The 21,717-nt window shown below is 47.7% G+C and overlaps 1 protein-coding gene and 2 long non-coding RNA genes across 3 annotated transcripts; 1 reads left to right on the plus strand and 2 right to left on the minus strand.

Moving 5' to 3' along the window:
• Positions 1-7,421: 7,421 nt before the first annotated feature.
• Positions 7,422-8,505, minus strand: LOC122371324. The gene is made up of 3 exons (XR_006254712.1): positions 8,486-8,505; positions 8,049-8,220; positions 7,422-7,785 (listed from the first exon to the last, which is right to left on the minus strand). It is a non-coding gene; the product is annotated as an uncharacterized LOC122371324 (long non-coding RNA).
• Positions 8,506-9,558: 1,053 nt separating this feature from the next.
• On the minus strand, positions 9,559-13,449 carry LOC122371325 (amiloride-sensitive sodium channel subunit alpha-like). Its single transcript, XM_043347568.1, has 5 exons — positions 13,016-13,449; positions 11,565-11,686; positions 10,901-11,067; positions 10,371-10,505; positions 9,559-9,699 (listed from the first exon to the last, which is right to left on the minus strand). The coding sequence occupies exons 1-5, from the start codon at positions 13,447-13,449 to the stop codon at positions 9,559-9,561; spliced, it is 999 nt and encodes a 332-aa protein (XP_043203503.1).
• A 5,194-nt stretch (positions 13,450-18,643) lies between these two features.
• LOC122371329 lies at positions 18,644-20,280 on the plus strand. Its single transcript, XR_006254713.1, has 2 exons — positions 18,644-19,020; positions 19,278-20,280. It is a non-coding gene; the product is annotated as an uncharacterized LOC122371329 (long non-coding RNA).
• The last annotated feature ends 1,437 nt before the right edge of the window (positions 20,281-21,717 follow it).

A 21,717-nucleotide genomic window follows, 5' to 3' on the forward strand; every position in this document is an offset into this window, starting at 1 on the left:
CGCGCCATTTTTAGAGCTAGGGAAACGAAATACATACCAAACGATAGAGAATTGATCAAGGAACACGATAGTGAAGGTTTCAAGTCGATATCTCCCACCGTTTTGCCGCAATCGCCACGGAAAATTTGAAAAAGTCTATTTTTCCGAAAATTTGACCTTTGACCGGTCAAAAGTAGGTCAAATGTTGACCTAGGACCAAAAAATATACCACCAATCGCGAGATCTCGGCGAGAGCAATCCGTTGGTCTTTTCCGTTAAGCTCTACGACGCTCCGTTTTCAAACGCCAAGGGGGGGTCGCACCAACCCCCCCTGCATGGGCCAAGGTGGCAGATCGCCGTTTACGGGCGAGGGTTAAATAGCTGCTAAAAATAGAGTTTTAGAGATAAAGACAAATTACGAGCACGGATGTGTAGCGTTTGACCTAGAGAAAAATAGAAAAATAGTTTTGGTGACCTGAGGTCAGAGGTCAGGTCAACGACCCCGAAATGTGGTTTTAGTTTTTCGCAAATAACTTCGACAAAAATGGTCCTAGAGCTACGGCAGTGGTACCATCGCATTCTCCTTGTCAAGCCGCGTCGAATGATATATATTTTGTTCGGAAAAGGTCAAATTTTATGTTGACCTCACGTGACCTCGAATGACCTCTGGATGACCTTGACACATGAAAGGTCTTTTATGATGGATTTGTATCCGCTGATCACGAATCTGGCATCTATTTTCCTCTCAGCCTTCATTTAGAGCTTCCGGATGGCAAAATTGTCTTATTTGTTATAACTAACTTGAATTAGTGAAATAGCCTCTAGCAGGGATACTCTTCTGTAACCTTGACCTTTGAGCAGCCTTGTATCGTAAGATGAACCACAAATAGGGAACTGATAAGCCTCAAAACATGTCAAAACATCTTGGAAGTTAGCACGCAAGATGTGCGAAAAAGTGCCAAGTTTGAGGTCAATTTTGAGCGTGACCTTGACCTTGACCTTTGATTTTGAGCACAATTTCGGAATCCTCAGATTCTTTTCTTTCGTTTGACACCCAATTTTGCCGGTTTGATGCAGCCTGCCGTCCTCTAGAAGGCTTACTTTGAGATCACTACACATGTGCCGGTTTTTGCCTTTGACCTTGACCTCTGACCTTGAAAATTGACCTGAGGTAAAAAATTTTAGGTGCTTTAGAATCGTCTTGTAAGGACCTTTCGTTTGGTATCGCTTTTGTTTCCGTAGCTCCCTTATCCCGCGCCCCACTGGGGTCTGTGTATAACACGCCCTACTGGGGGGGGGGGGGGGCTATTCATAGCCCCCCCTCCTAACTCCGAAACTACTGGGCCGATCGTCAAAATTCAAACGGCGTCTGATAGCCCCGGAAAAACTGTCGAGCGAAACCTAATTTCATTGACCTCGAGGTCACCGATGACGTCACAGGTCAGGTCAAAGTAAAAATTATTAGCACTTTGGCTTGTTCACATTTTGGGCTCTGGCCGCCGTCTTACAAGTCAGATCAGGCTCATTTTTGGTTTCCACACTCGTGAACAGATGCTCTAGATACCTTGAGGGTACCAAACTTGTACTTTGATTTTCAGGTCAGGGTCAGGTCATCACAGGTCACGAAAATATTATATCATGCGTCGGTCACGTGACACATGTTTTATGGTCCATTTAGGCCATAGATTTCGAATTTGATGTCGTCTGTGTCATTCAAGGTCATTTTGAGTCGAAATTAGCTTAGGTCAGGTCACTTTCAGGTCAAAAAAGGTCAAATTTTGAAGTTGAAATTTTTCAACAAAAAAGGTGTCTATTGGATGCAGTTTGAGCTCAGGAACACGATGGTGCCATTTATATTGGTGTACGATGCCAAATACGTACTGAAAAATTGATTTGAAAAATTAATAATTGTGAATTTTTTGCAATAATGCGTATAACTTGGCCATTTTTGAAGATATTTAGCTAAAACTTGCTAGAGTTAGTCATAATCATGCGTTCTGTCACATATATTCCGGTTTTTTTTTCGAAAAGTCAAAAACTTTTTGAAAAAAATATAAAAAATAAATTTTGAATATTATTATATAAAATTTTCGAAAATTTCAAAATTTTGAAAATCCGAGATAGCAGTTTGATAGCGCGGTCAATTCTGAGTTCTTTCATGCAAAGAAATTGGATCTAGCTTAAAAACTGAGCTCTTGGGAGCGATTGCCGTGGTTCAATGTTTTGCGTCGAAATCGGACGAACATGACGTCACTCTGACGTCATTTCCGGCCGACCTATGGTAGCTACGAAGTTCAAATTTTGACACAAGGTGTCAAATTGATGCAGCCGAAGGTACTGAAAGTTTGGCGTCGATTCGTCAAGCGGTTTGGAAGTTATTGCAGAAAAACGGGAGGGGGGGCTATAAATAGCCCCCCCCAGTGGGGCGCGGGTTATTTACGGAGTTAGACAGGGGGGGGGGGGGGGGCGAAAAACGCCCCCCGGGCTGCGGTGGTTGGGATTACCCCCCGGGCCCGGCCGGGTTAACCCTCGCCCATACATGGGGGGGGGGGGTGGTTGCCACCCCCCCCAGGTAGTCTTTCTGCTCTGCACTCAACATTTTTAGAACTAGAAGGCTGATTTTTCGTATAGCTGCTCCTTTATCCTTTCTTGATGTCCACTGAAAATTTCAAGTTTCTGTGATTTTTGGTTTCGGAGATATGACCTTGTTTTTCAGGTCATGTCATGACCCAAATGGCCAATTCTCAACATCTTGCGCTGGCTATGGGCCTTGTGAGCTTTTGACACCTTGATTTCGGCCTTTTTTGCCAGTCTTACCTCCCACCTATCATGGAACATGTTCAGTTCAGTTCAGTTCATTGTATTTTATCATATGTAAACAAGAACAACGAACAAAACAATAGAGGATTGGCGCAAAAGCAAAAGGCTTAAAGACATCATCTCTGATCAAAACTTACCCGATATTCGCGATCAGCACCCCGGAAAACCCCATAGCAGCCACACTTTACGACTTTCTAACAGGTCCCGATTTTCCCGATTTTCGGGTCATTGACCTTACCTGAAAAGTCACCCGATGACCTAGGACCTTAAAATTGAATATCATCGGCTTCCTCTCGTGACGGGCAACACGTTCGTTTTTTTCCACGAAGCTCTAGCTCGATCAGGGGCCAAACGCGAGGGGGGTCGTACCCCCCCCCCCTCCCATTGTGCCGTCGAAGGACGCAAAATGGCCTGTGTCGGTGAGGGTTAAGAAAGAAAGCATATCTCAGTGTTCTGAGTCTAGGGCTAACGGAGTTTTTGTTAGCTTCACAACACCAAAAATGCCTTTACAAATATGTGTCATTTGCTTCTACTGAATAGTAGCTAATTGTCGTGGCCACTCTGTCTTACTTTTGTATCGATAAACTGTGCTGGTCATGCACGTGCTGAGCCATTTTTCTATTCGGTATACCATATAGATCAGCCGTCTGCCAGCGGACATTATAGTCATTAATCAATATAGCACTTCCGTGTAAGTAATTAGTCCGTTTCCTCAGTGGGAGCGACACCATTTGCAGTTCGGTGTTTGCTGTTTTGCGCGGAGTAAAGGTATGTCGATCAGTAATTACGACCTCCATTTACTACCGTCAGCTCCAGTTACTTGTTGGGTATTGGGTTATTGTTACAATGTAACGGTATTGACCGTTGTGGTCTCTGCATCAGTAATTCTATTGAAAGGGCTTCCTCGTCGGCATCAGGGTCATCGTGTTTTTCGTGCATTTTTATTTGTGGTTGAAAGCAGGACTAGTTACTGCTTTAGAATTGGAGTTGGAGTCAGAGTCGACACTTCTTGGATCATATAGAAAGCGAATAAACGAATGTTATTAGCCGTTTTCACGACGGTTATCTGGTACTCATTTGATGCACATTTGGTGCATATTTGGACAAATTAGGTTCACAGTTGTTTTTAGCTTGTATACCTACAGGGTGTTCCATAGTGAATGTTCATTTTAAATAAGCTCAAAATCTAAGCAATTGTATTCATAACGCATAGAGCGATTTACCATTGTATTGGCGAAAGAATGGCTTTTTCTGTCGTGATGGCTTCAGACACTTGCATGCTGTCAGTTTTCGGCACTGGCGCCGTTTCTGCTGAGGCAGATTTCGGCCCTCCTGCAGACATGCCGAACCGCCTGCGTGACGTCCTCTGGCTTCAGCCCACGAGCAACTGCATCCACGGGGTTTTGCAGTTCCAGAAGTGTAGTGGGAGGGTTGCGCCGTAATTCCGTAATGGTACGTTATGCTTTTTCTTAAAATGGTACCCATACCTGCGGCGGACCGCAGTTATGTTTCTCAGCCTACCATATTCTGCGACTGCCCAAACTGCCTCTCCTTGTGTGAACGGCGCAGTGCATCAGCACTGTATTTCCAGCTAAGCCGGCAATCGTTGATTATTTGAATGATTATCAAATTATCACACGTTAATTTTCAATAACGCCTTAGATTTTAGAATAAAGTAATACAATGAAAATATCCATTGAAAAATATACAAACTGCAATACGACCGTAATCACAAATGATAGTCGTTTTCACGACGGCCATCTGGTACACATTTGGTGCACATCTGGTGCAGATCAGGTGTAGACTTGGTCAAATCAGGTTCAGTGTGTCTCTTAGTAGCTATCAGCTAGGGTTACACTAATTGCTTATATGCCTGCCCTGTCGTATTATCAGAGAGCATCATCGATTAAAACACTGAAATAAATTCATAAAATGAAGATATTTGCTGTAAAAGACATTAGGTGCAGATCTGGTCAAATTAGGTGCACTCGCCGGATAGCCCGTCGTGAGCCGTTTTCACGGCTACAGCCGTGAAAACGGCTTTTACGCTAAACGGCTTTTACGCTAAACGGTTTATATGTGCGGCTTGGCAGCTCGGTAGGTATTATAATACCTACCGAGCTGCCAAGCCGCACATATTTCATTCAATTCAGGCGTAGTACAGTAGAGACATCTGGAAACTAACGTGAACATGGAAAGTGTTAATGAAAATTAGCGTCTTATTACTTGATAAATCATTCAAATGAATTACAGTTGCTTCTAAGCTAAAAACCTACTGAAAATAACTATAAACCTAATTTGACCAAATATGCGTCCAATGTGCAGCAAATGCGTACCAGATAGCCGTCTTGAAAACAGCTATTGTATATAATTGTATGTGTTATTGATGCTTTGATTTACAAAGGTCGTGATCTTTGTTTGTTTGCCGGAAAGTTGACAATGTTTCAGAGTCATGGCGGCCAGCTCGGAGCTGCAGCTAGTCGTGGGTGGATCAGACGAGCTTAGCCTTGCGCTTCCCAATCTTATGTACACGCTTCCTTACACAACATCATCGCACACTGACAGACGTGAGTTGCTTTGATAGCGCTTCAAAAGAAATGGCCATGATCGATGCCGGAGTGGAAATCAATTTTTCAAAGCCGGAGTTGTCTGATCTACTGAAAAACTGTCGACTCCGGTAGCCGAACTCCTTCGAGAGAGACATTTTAGGCGGCTAGACCGAAGTGGATGACGCCGAAGAAGCGATAAGACGGTCCCAATAAGTATAAGCCGACGCCGAACGCTTTTGACCGTCCCTGTGTTGATAGCAACAGTGTTTCCGTGTGGGGCCAAACCGACACGGTCTGTCGCGCCCGACCCGAGCGTTTCGCCGTGCGAGGAACGTGCCTACCGTGAAAAACGCCTACAACATCTGAATAGCCACCAGTATCAACAGAGCCAACTACATTTCTGAATGGTCGTCACTCGTTAGTAATAACACAGGCGACTTAATGTCTGTAGAACCAACAGAACGGCCCCGCGCGGCCCGCTACAAACTCGACCGGCGGGTCGCGGCCGTTTGCTATGTGGCGCTCGCTGTTTGCTGTTGGCAGCGCAGTGTTTGATGGCGACATTGGCGCACCGGTGTAACGGACGTCAAATTAGTGTGGCGCACGTTTACTTGCGTCCTTTCCAATGGCACTGGATCGACTAATGATGCCATCATTTCTCGCTCAGCTGCCGTTTCGAGGGAGGATTATTTGGTTACCATGATCATGCCAAATGGGATTTCGTGCAGGCGAATGCTGGTAATTATTTTCCTTGCACGGTTTGTTACAAACCTACATGTCTTTGATTGTTATATCCGATCGACGTCTCTTATATTGCCTGTATTTTAACCCGCGCCGGGCCGGGGGGGTGTTTGAACACCCCCCCCCTTGCGGTTTTTCGCAGATATCTCAAAAACGGCGGCGCGGAGCGCCGCCGTTTTTGGCACACCTGTTCGTGCATCTTTTCCGCACATGTTGTGAAAATTTCAGACCCAGGTCACCTTAGGTCAGGTCACCAGGTCACGCCAAGTGACCTCACCTCAGAAAAAATAAGAATGCTCGTCATAGCTACACCGACTGAACGATTGCCTTGAAACTTTCAGCGATTGATAAGAGAAACACTATCTATAAAATGTATATCTCGGAATTTTGATATCGGTGACCTAAGGTCAGGTCAATTTTGCGGCCTCTCCATTATAAGTCAATGGGAGAAAGTTGAAAAACGCCTGTTTTGCACGAACGCTATTCTAGACACTCTCAAACATCGAGATGTAGGTAAAATAGACACACTGAACCAGAAAATGGCAACTGTGACCCCTCGTTATGTCCCCGAGGTCATCTCAGGTCACGAACAGAATCTAACAGTTTTTCGATGATAACTTCTGATAGAGGCGTGCTAGAGCGCTGAAAACGCCTTAGCTGTGTTCGGCTCGACGTTGCGGATCGACTGATATGCAACATGACCTTTTCCGGTCGGGTCATGACCTTGACCTGAGGTCAAATTTTCAAGTTGACCTTTCAAGGTCAAATTATAGTTCATTCGACGCGTCTCGACGAGAGGAACACGATGCTGGCAAAAGTAATGTCATAGCTCTTTTGAGTCAAAAGTTATTGCCGAAAAAACGTTTTTCGTAAAAACGGCTATTTTTGGAGTTTTTGCCCTCTGGAGGCTAAACCGTTGACCTGAGGTCAAATCTGAGAACATTACCCAGAAAGGTCTGTAAAAGGGCTATCGAATGCGTTTTTTTGCGGCGCTGTAGCTCTATCGGTTCCCGAGATAGCCGTTGGCAGTTTCCAAAATGTTGAAATAGTCAACATTTTACCTTTGGTGACCTCTGGTGACCTGACCTTTGACCTGACCCAAAAAATGACCGAAGTGTTTTCGTCCTTATTTTTGACGTTCTTTCGATTGCCGCTTACCGCGTGTCGCTACGTGGCCCAGGAGCCGAGTTAGAAGGGGGGGTGTTCAAACACCCCCGCGGCCCGGCGCGGAATTTCAGAGCACCGGCCCGGCGCGGGTTAATACAGAAACGACGTTTACCGCTCTAGCCTTGCGATTCTTATCGGCTGCAATATTCTGAAACACAAAGCTGTTGTCTGCTCCGTGTAGTATAACGTGTCCTAGGCACAAGACATATAGTTGAGGCATGGCGTCAACCCAATATTGAAAGCCGCAAGACATGTGCGAAGTAACGATTGTGTTGAACATTAGTTTACAATAATCTGAGCTTGAATAAGGCACAGTTGTCATCACCTTACGAGCTATTTTCGTTTCACCAAAATTATCCGTACTGCCCAATACGAGGTAGATTGTCTTATAATTGGATCGGATAAGGTCCTGGTCAGAGTTATTCTATTTGAGTTGCAGGCGTCTCCATCATTTGATGGCTGGTGTGTAGCTTGTTTGCAAACTTGTTCTCCGGGGCTGTGAAAACAACCCGCACGGCTCGCTTCTCCGCTGAAAGGGGAAGAATCTGAATTACAAACATGCAAATGTCGAACAAAAGTAAAAGTGACATGGTAAATGACACATGTGAAATATTTAATTGTTTGATTTGTTGGGGTAGGCCCTTTCGGTCTAATAAGATAATTGCAGAGCCTCAAGGATGATGGGAATTAGGGAGAGACATTGGTCTGGGCGGGCATCCTGGTGAGTCGTCGGGGCTGAGCCCATCACGAGGACAATGAGCATCCGGCGCAGGGTGTTGGGTGAAATCTTACCGGGCACCACCTGGCTGCTAGAGTGGCCGTCGAGGGGGTAGTAGCCGCACATGAAGCGGGCCGTGTCCCACGCCAGGAAAACCAGCAGCTCCACCAACTCTACCAGCAGGATGAGAGCAATACCGAGGTAGAGGGAGAGAGCGCCGCCCAGGCTGCTGATGAACGTCGAGTACTGCAACAAGGGGCCATTCACATAGGATTAAAGTGCAAATGGGCGCCCTGCCAGTGCACATGTATCCAGTTTAGCGCCTCCTCGAATACAGCGGGGTCATGTTTCACGGCACGCAGATTCCCAACACTACCCGGTATCGCCGACAAGCTTCCATAGAAACAGCAGCGATCCCGACACTTTGGCAGTGTGTTGGCGGCGTGCTCTCAGTGTACTTACTTACATTGTACGTACGTACTTACATTGGTCTCTATACTTTGGTACTTACCGTGTACGTGGCGCTCTCCGTGATTGAGGCGATGTTGAGGTCACGAAAGTAGACGTTCAGCTTGACGAACTCGCTGCCCCAGGCCTCGGCGATCTCTGCGGTGGTGAAGTTCGTGTGCTGCAGAAAGTCGAGCTTCTCGAGGAGGGTGCCCAGGTATTCACCCTGAGGCCACGAGGCTACCGAAGGCTGCGGCTCGTACACTGTTTCACTGAAAAAGAACAGACGGGAAACGGTTTACCCGGCAATGGCAGAACATATTTGCTAAATGCCTTAGTTCGTGTGTAAGGCAATCGGCGTCAATAACAAATAAGAAATGAAGTGCTAACTGCCAACGTCCGTCGATGTGCTTCCTTGCACAATTTTCAAGTTATTTATCAATGTCAATTTTTATTGAACAGCTGATCATGGAATGAACGGGGTCTGACTCACTAGCAGGGGCTGTGTGAACGGGGTCTGACTCACTAGCAGGGGCTGTGTGAACGGGGTCTGACTCACTACATAGCAGGGGCTGTGTGAACGGGGTCTGACTCACTAGCAGGGGCTGGAGCAGGTGCAGTACTCCGATCTGGACAGGGCCAGCGCCTCAGTCACGTTTGTCGAGCATCCAGAGTCCACCGCTGCAAACAACATGAAACAATACAAATATACATAAGGCTACTAACCTGTTGCCTGCATGGGACGTCCTCCAGGAAGCATAATTACAGTTGTTTCTGAAATATGTTTATTCATAACTTATGAGGGTAATCTGGAATTAGAAACGATTGAGAATAGCATGCCAAAGAAAAAGAAACGAATTATACTTTTCTGATACCACTAGCAATTACTTATAACGAGCTGCTGAAATCCACGGCAGAAGTAAAGTACAGAAAATCGCTCATTTTGCTCACGCGTAAGCAAAATTATGGACATTGTCAAGGGCTGCCGAGCAAACTATGCCGAGCAAACTAGTTACGACGTTCCGGCTTCTGCCCCAAAGCTGCCACAAATGCGATAGTCACACACCCGGCTGTGCTATTATCAACAATCAGATTTAGTCACCCGGGGCGCGCGCCGCTGAGGGCGCCGCCCGGGTCTCACTCACTGCCGAAGGAGAGGTCGCAGGCGGGTCCCACGTCCTGCAGCTCGCCGTCCACAGTGAACTCCAGCGGGTACAGCGGGTCGTGGCAGCCGCAGTTCTTCACCAGGTGGTGCTGCAGGCACATCCTGTTACACTCCTGCAAATACATGGAATAGATAAAATGCAGCTGGATAGCAATATCTCGGTGCAGACGTTGAAGTGATGGATGAATGATGAAGAAGTTGAAGAATATATGATGAAGATGATGAAGAAGACGAAGATGGCACACAAAGCCCTTAGATGGATGAAGAACTTCATCCATCCAAGAGCTTTGTGTGCCCGGGCATAATTAATCTAAAATCAGAGTATGTAGAAACAACGTTCAAGTGACATTTCAAAGAGACAAAGCAACGCTCAGAACTAATTGACTGGTGGAGGAGGCGCAGCCCTGAGCGCCCTTTGTCTCCGAGCGAGAAGGAGAAGTCAAGATTCCTACAAACACCGTGAGATCGACTAGTTAGACGCCTGACGTGGTGGTACATACAAATTCACCGAGCGCGGGCGCTCAGACTGATATGCACGTGTCATGTCACATAGGTGTGTATGTGTAACTGTAAGTACAACTGATGCAGGGTATATTGAATTAGGTGTGTTCTGAGACCACTCACCGCGAGAATAGCGCGCCCAGCTGAGACCAGATGTGCACTGTGCAGTGTTCAGTGTGCACTGTGCCGTGTCCAGTGTACACCGTGTAGTATGCACTGTGCATTGTGTAGTGTTCAGTGTGCACTGTGCAGTGTTTAACGGTGCGTGTGTCAGGCGTCTCACCGCGAGCGTGTAGCGCGCCTGGCTGGGACCGACGACTCCGGTGGTCGGATCGACTCCGTACGGCTCCAGACCAGAGTCAGCCCACGTCGAGATACAGTGAGACGTGTACGGATACGGCATGCGGACGATACGGGTCTGTCGGACATCGGTATGGTCAACGTACAGTTGGCACACTCGAGTCTCAACACGTACAATTGTCATATGGAGCGACGAGATTACAAGGACTTTCACTGTTTTGACCGTGCATTTATTTGCTTTCTTTCGCAAGTAACCATTCGAAGGACAATACGTGTCTGCTTCCAACGTCATTTGTTCTTATGAAATACTTTACACCTGTTCTTGTTTTCCCATTGAGAGCTAGAAGATAATCAAGCATAACTTGTGTGCGTCTTCTAAACTAAAATGGAGTGGATCTTCTCCTTTGCTATTATGTACATTGCAAAATGACATTGATCGGGCTTCAGTGATGGATATTGAGTTTGATGTGAGACTGGTTGGTGTGGTGCCGGTCGGGGGTGAGATTCGCTCACCTCAGTGATGGAGATGGAAGTGAGGCTGGTCGGGCTGACCTCCATGCCGGTCTCGGCCATCAGCGGCGTCACGTCGCTGGGGTGGATGGCCACGCGCGCACCTCGCGTCTGTGACACCGTCGACGGCATGTAGTTGTTGGTGTCGACGAACAGCACCAGACTGAGACCTGCGGGGAGAGAGGGAGAGAGAGAGAGAGAGAGAGAGAGAGAGAGAGAGAGAGAGAGAGAGAGAGAGAGAGAGAGAGAGAGAGAGAGAGAGAGAGAGAGTTAGAGAGAGAGAGAGAGAGAGAGAGAGAGAGAGAGAGAGAGGGAGAGAGGGAGAGTCGATCAGCGACGCCAGAACCGAGAAAAGTCGAGCAAAAGCCTCTGTCCTCTCGCATTAGAAATTAGAATACTTATCTCCGTAGAGGTCAGGCTGCCAAAAAGTAGTTCAAGCATACTATTCGATCCTTAAGCCTCGCTATGTTTTGCTGTCAACACATCATAATTCCCTTATAAGGTTACCTGTTGCAAAATTATTGATGCTTTAAATGACATTTGCCACAAAAATATGTTTTGTAAACGCTAAAATGCGTTAATTTACAATACTGTTGTGGTATTCTCAATTCCGTCAATACAATGCTCCAATTCCGTCAGGACGGCTGCCCTTCAGAGTCGCTCTCACCGGTGTTGGGTCCTACCATACTGGCGACCCGCTGACCGGCCTCGCGGTCCGCCGCAGAGCTGATGTTGGAGTTAAAGGTGAAACAGTTGCCGTACTCGGGCGTCGAGAGCACGCCGAAAAACCTGCAAGGTGCCCCCATTAAGATCTTATGCGGGTGGCTAAATCGAGCTGATGGCTGAATACCACAATTTTATAATCGCTGAGAAGTTGGTACCCTCTTTGAATACGTCGATCAGCTACTAAGTTCTCCTTATGACTGAATTTACTCTTAGCTTGGAATTTAAACTAACATTGTTTAGCGCATTTTGATGCAGTATATTTCCTTGGTCGTAGCTGATAACGAGTATACCTCTAGGTTCTAGTCTAGCGCCGTTCTGAGTTCTTACTCTGGATTCAGACAGTCCCGTCCGTTGAAGGTGCAGCTCTTGATGAGCGAATTGAGACTCTGCCCCATCTCCAGCCTCGTCCCCAGCGAAACATTCATGAAACTGCGGTAAAATCCTCTTCTTTTGTCATAGTCGGCGTCGACTCCCATCCTGAAAAGTACGAATCAGGGCTCAGCCCCACAAAATCTCACGTTGAAATAAATAAAAAGTTATCACTCGTATGCTAATTGTGTGGCGGCCCTTTCCAATGTTCAATAACATATTGCTGAAAAATCATATTGAATTGGCTTCCCGTAGGCACATATCGCAGATAACGTTGCTTTTATTAGGCGCCTACATATGTGGCCCTAACCCGAATTGTGCATTTCAAACTAGTTGGAAAATGGAAAGTAACTGTCATATGCACAATGCACATAGTGCTTGGCTGACCAGTTATTACGCTAAATGATAAACTTTTCATTTAGCTAACTGCCTGCTTACTCTGGTTGTTCATATTCCGAAGCACCGAGCTCTCTCTTTCTTCGATTACTTGCCGTTCTTTCCTAGAAAGAAGGAAAATCGCTGAGCCCATATCCCATCAATGCTGAACACGTATCAGTTGAAAGGTTTGGCTATTCTTTTCGGTTGTAACTCTTGAACGACTTGTTAGACAGTCGACAGTTCGAACAAACCAATGAAGAATGGAAATTCTAAAATAAAAGTAAAACCTATACATAAGCTCTGTTTCTTCATATTCTACTCAATACCGTATAAATAAGTTATTAAAGCGCTCCCGTTACCTGTGCTACTAGTTCATTCCACCACCGTCTTTGCATGCTCCTCTTCTGGCGTAGTTTGCTGCTTTCCTCGGATCCCTGAGCGCTACCGTTACCAATTTCCAGCGCCGCCAGAGGCTCGGACGACGCGGCACTGTCCCCAGGGGTCTCGCTTCCGCAGCCCAGCTCAGCGAGATGTGCACTGATGTTGACTGAATTCTGTTCACCAAACTCTTCCAGCTCACTGCATATCCCGCTCGATAACTGGAAACAGCTCGTATTCTGCAGCAGGCTGGGAAGCGTGCCCAACTCGAAGAACATCAGCTTCATAGGCATGCACAGGCCCGGAATGAGTGAGAGGCACGCCGATCTCTGGACGAGATCCAGGATCAGGGAGTCGTCGGGCTCTGCGAACAGCTGCTGCATCAGGTCGGTGCACATGACGCTGTTCTGATTGCAGACGGTGACGGCCGGAAAGGTGACGGCGCTGTCGTAGGCGATCGAGTAGGAGGTGGACACCGGGTAGGTCAGGAAGTCACTGACCAGCAGGCTGACATCGTTCAGCGACACGACCAGGCCGGTCAGCCAGAGGGAGCACCAGACCAGCCGGCGCAGCGGGTGGCGCGCGCGGCTGGCGTTGTTCACGCCGGCCAGGTTCGTATCGGAGGCGAACTGGGCCGCGGCGCGCCGCCATACCTCGCAGAGGGACGGACGCTCCTCTGGCGTCAGCACCGCGGCCGTCATCGCCGCTGACGGGGCGGTCCGAGCGGCGCCGAGCGTCAGTGGCGAGTGGCGCCGGCGGCGGCGGCGGAGCGGTCACCGCCGCCGCCCCCGCCGCCAGCGCGCGCCGATCCATAGCTCTGCGGCGGCGTTCGCCACCGACCGGCCCCGGGACGGGCTGTGCGGGGCTCCATCGGCCCACTGCTCAGAAACAGACGGGTTCACTAACAAGACACATCATCGGCCGAATTTAAATGATTTTGTTTTTTTATAATATATACAGCGGACAGCTCATGAGCGTTCATAAAATGTTCGTGGGTACGGTCAAGAGGGGGATGGGATGAGACACACCTAGCCACTTCGTTCCTAACTGAGCTCGAGGATCGCGGGAAAAAACAAGCTTTTGCGCCGTTATTATCATTTTTTAGGATGAGGCCCTCTCCGTCTAACGAGACATTTTCAGACCAGAAGATGTGATAGGATTTAGGAGGAGTCATTAGTCTGCTCACGAGCAGGCGCTGGTGCACAGCCGGGGCTGAGCCCATCACGTGGACAAGCCAACCAGCCCCACAAACGGTCACCCCAACACACGATAGGCCTGTTCCCGAGAACCAACACATGTCGGATGAAGATGACCGTCCAGCCCGGATCAGGGAATTTTAGATCTAGGGACGAACTCAAATCTCCTGAGGATAGAAAATGCCGAAACGGTATGCGTGCACCGGTAGGAGAAGCAGTGATTTGACTTTGATGTTTCAAGCCAACGGGTGACCTATGAGGTCATGCGTCTATGAGTGCCGTAGGGTAGGCGTTTGTTTTGAGGCAAATAACGTCGCCAAAAATGGTCGCAGAGCTGCTCAATGCATAATACATGTCGAGGGTGCCTCGATTTGGTGTGAAAGCTTTTGGCATAAATAACGTGAACTACCTGTTCAGTGTTCATGTTATCTATGCTATCGGCTAGTGCGAAGCCTTCCTCCGGTGCCAAGCACCGATGCGCCCTGTCGGAGTCAGTAGTTCCTTTCTACTGCGCTAGGTGGCAGGCCGGTGGGTGGCGCTAGTGTCGCGGCAGCTCAGGCGGCAGCTGAGCTCCGGCCTCCGCTGAGCTGTGACCGCGCTGCTCCGGTGGGCGTGAGCGACCAGCTGCAATGAGGTCATGGAGTGCACACACTTTGAAGCCTGAATCCTAGATAACGCCAAGGAGCAAGGTACCCGACATAAGAATGCCGGACATCCATCAAAACTTGTTTTGTCAATTACAGACAGGCACTGGCGGATCCAGGGGGGGGGGGGGGGCCACCGGGGCCATGGCCCCCCCCCCCAAAAGCTTGAAAGGGGGGGGGCCAACATATCTTTTGGCCCCCCCCAAAACGCTTGGAGAAAAATTAATGTGAGAAGGTTGCGTAGTAGATACTATAATCAGCAGCGTGATTCAATAGCGCAGAGAAAGTCAGGGGCGCGGGAACTACTTTCAGACTGGGGGAGCACACCATAATAGAGATCAACCTAGGGTCCCCCCAAATCTAGTTTTCTCACCGGCTTTAGGCCACTTATTTTTCATCCCTTGGCTTTTTCAACAACAAAAAAAGAAAACAATTGCAAAAAAGGACGGTATTCCGTTTGAAAGTTGTGGGGGCACCGCCCCCGCTGGCGGATTCAAGGGGGCCACCGGGGCCATGGGCCCAAAAAGCCTGAAAGAGGGGGCCAACAATCTTTTGGCCCCCCAAAACGCTCGAAGAAAAATTAATGTGAGAAGGTTGTGTAGTAGATACTTACTAGAATCAGCAGCGTGATTCAATAGCGTAGAGAAACCCAGGGGCGCGGGAACTACTTTTAGACGGGGGGGGGGGGGGGAGGTCACACCATGATAGAGATCAACCTAGGATCCCCCAAATATAGTTTTGTCGCCGGTTTTAGGCCACTTATTTTTCATCCCTTGGCTTTTTCAACAAAAAAGAAAACATTTGCAAAAAGGAGCGGTATTCTGTCTGAAAGTTGTGGGGGCACCGCCCGCACGGCCCCAGAGTTGGGGGGGGGGGGGCAAGCTGCCACCACTGCCCCCTCCCCCCGGTTCCCGCGCCTATGGAGAAACTACCGGGTTTACTAGCTTCCTTCATAAAGTGTCGTCATGTCTTATCGTCACCCGAGAAGGTCTTATTGCATAAATATCGATTGAGCTGTCAAGTTAACAAACTTGCTGTGGCAGCCTGACCTGACATGACCCGGCAACTTTTCATTCACGGAATATGCGCAATAAATTTTTTAGGAAAACTCACTGAGTTTTCGTTGAAAAAAAAACTTGTTTTGTTTCGTAATTGTACAAGAAGCATATGAGGGACCTTTTTGTCCCTTCCTGCGAAACGGTAAAAGACTTATTTCGGTCACAGCTCAGGCCAATCTCTAAGGGTCAGTCGGGTCACTTATTTCTTAAAAGGGTCCTTACGGCATCCAAGGACCAATTCCGGCTTTTGAGTGCGCCACATCAGCATTTGATGCTACGACAGATGTCGAAATCTGAATATATGTTACAGGCCGTATGAAAATTCGGTCCGTTTGCAAACGGCCTGGCCCAGTCAGGCCATATGAAACTACCTGAAAACACCGGCCGTTTGCAAACTATGACCTGAAATATCAGACCGTTTGAAAACGACCTAGTTAGTTTCGGCCTAGCGGATCCAGGGGGGCCACGGGGTCATGCCCCCAAGCCTGAAAGGGGAACAACATATATTTTTTGTCCCCAAAAACACTTAAGAAAAATGAATGTGAGAAGGGCGTAGTAGGTAGAGAGAAAATACCGTATCATTAAAAATCTGTGAGCTTGATAAAAGTGTTGGTCTTGTCTTCACCCAAGAAGTTCTTATTGCACACTTTAACCATGGATGAAAGAACCTTCATCCCCTGGTTCTCCTTCATCCATGCTTTAACTCTCGATCGACGTGTGAAGTTATCGTGTAAGGTATCATGAAGCCGATCGCGACGAAACTTTAGTACCCTCATGGTGACAAAGTCTGAAAATTTCATGACCCTGACCCAAGTGAACTTTGACTTGTGGCCTATTTCTCGAGACTATCCGTGCGTTCGGAGAGCATGGAATATTCACCGTCCCCGGGAATATTCCCCGTGCCGCGTTCGGAGGCGTATCTCTCTGAACGGCTAATCTTCGGAAATATTCCGCGCGCATGGAATATTCAACGGATTCCACGTGGAATGTGCCTCTCCGAACGCACCATATGTTTGGCCATGTTGGAGGCCATGTTTGGCCGGAATAGCGATTCGGCGTATGTCGGCTCACATTATCCGCGCTTTCATAGTCTTTTCGTGGTTTAAAACGCTCAAACATGTGATATGATGTTGCTCCCACGCATTAGGGCGGATGCCAATGTCACCTTACGGTCAAGTCAGGTTATTGACCTTTGATGACCTTGGTGCACTTTTCCGAGTTTAACATGTTTCTAGGATAGTTTCGTTTAGCTGATTTTGAATTTAGCATTTTGCAGCCATTTGAACATTTACGAAGTAGTTTTGATGCCTTCATATCATGTTACGTAGCTGCCAGTGGTAGTGGACACCTGCTATACGGACGCCCATAAGTACTCCTACTGGTTGATCTGACCTGACCTGCCCTGACATGGTCTAAACGCATGAAGACATTATCTATGATCCAAACTAACATGAAATTTGTGATCAGCACAAAAAAAAACGTATTACAGCCTTACTTTAGGAGGTTCTGACAGGTCCTGATTTTTCCGTCTTTTGGGTCTGTGACCTGACCTGGGCGGTGTTTCACGGCACGCTGCCAGCCGCTGCCAGCGCTGATGGCACTTTTGGTTTCAATGGAGACATCAACAAGCCTATACCCACAACACTACCGAAGGCTGACCTTAGCTCGCGGAATGCGCTGTCAGCGGCTGTCAGCACGACCGTGAAACACCGCCCTGGAAGGTCAACCAATGACCAAGGACCTTAAAATCGGGTATCATCGGCTTCGTCTCGTCACTCACGGGCAACACGCCTGTTTTTTTTCCGCGAGCTCTTGCTTAATCAGGGGCCGAACGGCAGGGGGTCCAACCGACACCTCCCAGCCCGCGAAGGCTGCGCCACGCACCGACCCGGAGCGGGCTAATTGGTCGACAAAAGCAATTTGAAGTGTTTTCAAAGTAATATTTAGGCTCGGGTTGGGTGGGCTACCATTTCTATATTTTTTTTTTATTTTTAGTTTAAAAAAATATCGTTTCAGGGCTGTGACGAAAAAATAAGTGGCCTAAATCCGATGAGAAAACAGGATTTGGGGGTACCCTAGGTTTGGTTACTTGCAGGAATTGGCCCCCCCAAAACGCAAGTCTGGATCCGCCAGTGCAGACAGGCCTACCTAATTAGGAAACCCTTACCAAACCAAATATTAGCCAAATCATTTGGAAAAATACTAAAAAAACTAACTTCGAAAGTCAAAACGTTTCAACAATTCAGAACATTTCATACTACAACCCTCGCCCGCATTGCTGTTTTGCCAGCCGCGAACGTACAAAGTACAAACCTATAGTGGAGAGGGGCTCTGTCGGACCCCCTTGCCGTTCGGCCCCTGATAAAGCTAGAGCGTCGTGGAAAAGCGAGCGTATTTCCCGTGATGAGAGGATGCCGATGATACCCAATTTTATAGTTCTAGCTCATTTGTTGACCTTCCAGTTCAGGTCAATGACCCAAAAGTCGAGGAAATCGGGACTTGCTAGAACTTCGTGAGGTGGTGGTGTTACGGGGTTTTCGGGGTGCTGATCACGACTTTCATGTACAGGGTGATTTTTTTTAACTGTTAAAAAGTAAATGTCAATGGTGGTCCCTAAATCGAAAAATCGCGTGCAAAAAAGCAATGCACGTGATAGATAAATCTGGGACATTTTGTATGGTGTCATGATTTGTCCCTTTTAACCGAAGGCCTCGGCTCCAATGCACTGAGAAACACATTTTAGAACTTATACTGATAGTACTCACCTGAGTACCTTCGATGGTTTCCATTTTGCCGCTTTGAGGAATTGGTCTTTCCCGAGAACTGTGCATGGTCTCCACTTCGGTTTCAGGAGTGGATTTGGTCTTGACCGAGATAGTTTAGTACTGGAAGTTGTCTAGCTACCCGTGTAACGCAAACAGTCGGTCTGCGGTGAGATTCGAACCAGCAGTCATTCGGTCAGAAAGGATGGTAAACTCACTTTTTTCCTAATAGTTCTCGCAGCTGACGTGTTTTGACGACAGATGTCAGCACAGAAGGAAACTAAAGGCGTAGGTGGCGCTGTGTTAAGAGTAGAGCAGTTTGAAGTGCTGCGATTCCATTTTCGCTTAGGAAAATAGCAATTATTGATAAAAATAAAACATGTATTTTTCAGTAGAAGAAATAATTTTTAATGAAAAAGAGCCTTACTATATGACACGATGTTTATCGATTTTAACAGTTCAAACCAATTCAAATGGATATCCCTAAGGAACATCTCTATAATGCCTCAGTGCTTCCGGTCCCTCCTTTCTCGAAAGCACTGCGAAGGCTGCCGGCAGCGTGGTTGTTCCTTTCGCGAGTTGGTGTCTGGCGCACAGCGCGAACGTCTCATGGTGAGTTTGTTTTCTGTACTCTTTGTGTGCACTTAACAGCTTGAAAGTAACCACAGCAAAGGTAATTACTTAGGTACTCTGGGAGGTGGCAAAATCTGTGTGCCATTGCCCATTTTTGGGATATAGGTTGCGATTGCCATCTGTTTGCCAGTGTTAGCAAAATCTGCTTAAATACCAATTCGTGTGCTTTGAGGATATGGCTCAGAAATTAAGCGTTTCTGCCGTTTCTCTAATATTTGTCTTACTCTCCCTTTCAGAGCAAGAAGCCGTAGAGACAATGCTCTCAATGTTGGACACCGAAGTGAGGCAACTCATCGGGCACAACGCCAAAATGTCCCTGTTGTGTCCTGGCCCTGGGTCACGCGTGTCGCGTCTTGACAGCCGTGACCTTGAACGACCTTGACCGGCCGGGCCGGGCCGAGCGGCCGAGGGTCAGTATCGTCCGAGCGGCGCTGGTGTCAACTGTCAACACAGCTGAGTGCCGCGAGGTGAGGTGAGGCGTGTTCGCCGAGAAGGTCCGGCCACAGTGAAATAGTGAAATAGTGGTGTAATCGATAATATGCGTGGCCAGTACGCGAGTGAGGTTGACCCTGTGCGCGACACCGCGTCAGAGACGCACATAAGTTAACACCGTCGTGTCGGATCGCTCGTACCGGTGATGGGAGACAACGAGCAGCTGGAGCGTCTGATGGCGCTCATGGTTCAGCAGTCAGCAGGCTGCCATGCTGGAATAGCTCCTCCCCAGCCAGATGCAGCTACCAGCTGCGCAAACTGTCTAGCGGCCAACCGGCTGTCGTCGCCTCCGCCGCTCCTATGGCTAGACTTCGGTCTCACATGGACTGCCGTCGGTAGTGTTCACATGCCAGCCCATACATTTTACCTGTATTAACTTTTTAATGTCTGTGCCTGTGTAACTATTGTACGTGCCTGTACTTAACAGTGTTTGAATTGTACATCGTTCGCACAGTCTGTGGACCGTGGGGAACGCCGCTTGACATGCATTTTTGCACTTACCTACCTGCATTCCGTGTTAAAAGTAAAGTAAAGGGACTGAGCTGTCGTGCACCGGGAGATATTATGGTCTCTTGCTAAACGACACAGTTGAAACTCAGCACGCTGGTTGGTACTGACTGGGGCGGCAAGCGAAAGGGTTTGGGCAGCTTTTGAAACAAAATGTTCGCATCGAATGACTGCATCGCATGTTCTGTTCCAGAGTGAGTTTTTTGACATCTGACACAATAAATATACATGCCTGTTCTTTACCTTGTTTGTGCATGGATGGAATGGGAAGGATCGAGAACGCGGATGCTGTGCCATGAAAAGCTGGCGCTCTACAGGGAGGGAAGAGGGGGGAATGGGTCGTGAGCGCGAATGCCGTGCCAGGAAAGCCGGCGCTCTTAAGTTGTAAAGTTCTCGGAGACCATACAGGATCATATTATGAGCGGGAATGGTGTTCGTTTATGATCTCATGACCTGGTAAAGGTTCTCATGGGAGATCATCCCGCAGTATAAGAGTACCTTATCCGGGCAAAGTTCTCGTTCAAGATAGCACACCATTCTCACTCGAGAACGTTACGGGAAAAACCTGAGAACTTTACCAAACTGGAGACCAACAACTGTAAACAAAGTTCTCCCCAATTGAGGCTCTCATACAAGACCAGAACGACCCCTGCATGGTCTCCGAGAACCATGGATAGGCTTGAGTGTTTCTCAGTGTGGTGCCTGAAAATGTCCCACCAATCGGGCACGCATGGTCCACCGCCGTTCAGTAAGGAACGACACAAAACGATGATTTTGAAGCATTGAGGCAGTTCGAAGCATGCGATCATCGAGGAGATATCCCAGAAAGACGTTAAATAATGCACGAACAAGCTTGTAGTCATAAATAACCTTCAAATGGTCCATCTAGCGTATGTGCAGCCTCTGAAGAATCAGTCTTCAGGGAGAAAGAAAAACAGCGAATCAGACACCACCAGGGCTGCCAGTAACGAAATCCTCGACCTGCCCTTCATAGACTTCTAGTTTTTGGACCCAGCTATGGCAGATATAACAAGAAAACATTGGAAATATCTGGCAGAGCTAAAAATGGGTGATAGGAGCCTTTTCAGTCCGCCTAAAGGGTCTAGGAGTCCACGGTGCTGTTCAACACGTGCTCAGGCGGGCTGATTCGTGTCGGTGAGAGAGGGGGCAACTTCAAGCACAAGTAAAATACACGATGGACGTTCCTTCACATCGTGTCTGCATGAAATCAAAATGTCCCAGAATGCTTGTCATCCTGGTATATAATTTTGCAATATATATTTATATTTTAATGCCACTAGACTTCATTACTTTTTAACAAGTAAAAAAAATCACCCTGTAGTTTTGATCACAGATAATGTATTCATGCATTTAGGCCAGGTCGGTTCAGGTCAGGTCAGGTCAACAAGTAGGCAGCACAAGGATATTCATAGCAGGTGTCAACCACCACTGACAGCTTCGTAACATGCTACGAAGGCACCAAAACGACCTCGTAAATGTTCAAATGGTTGCTAAGTTCGAATTCAGCTTCAAAAACTAGCATGCAAAACTGGAAAAAGTGAGCCGATGTCATCAAAGGTCAATGACCTGACCTGACCTTCCGGTGGCCTTGACATACACCCTAATGCATGGAAGCAATATCAAATCACATGTTTGAACGCTTGAAACCAGGAAAAG

Source organism: Amphibalanus amphitrite, unplaced genomic scaffold (genome assembly GCF_019059575.1).
Source record: "Amphibalanus amphitrite isolate SeventyFive unplaced genomic scaffold, NRLGWU_Aamphi_draft 001232F_arrow, whole genome shotgun sequence".
In the NCBI taxonomy this organism is placed as follows: domain Eukaryota; kingdom Metazoa; phylum Arthropoda; class Thecostraca; order Balanomorpha; family Balanidae; genus Amphibalanus; species Amphibalanus amphitrite.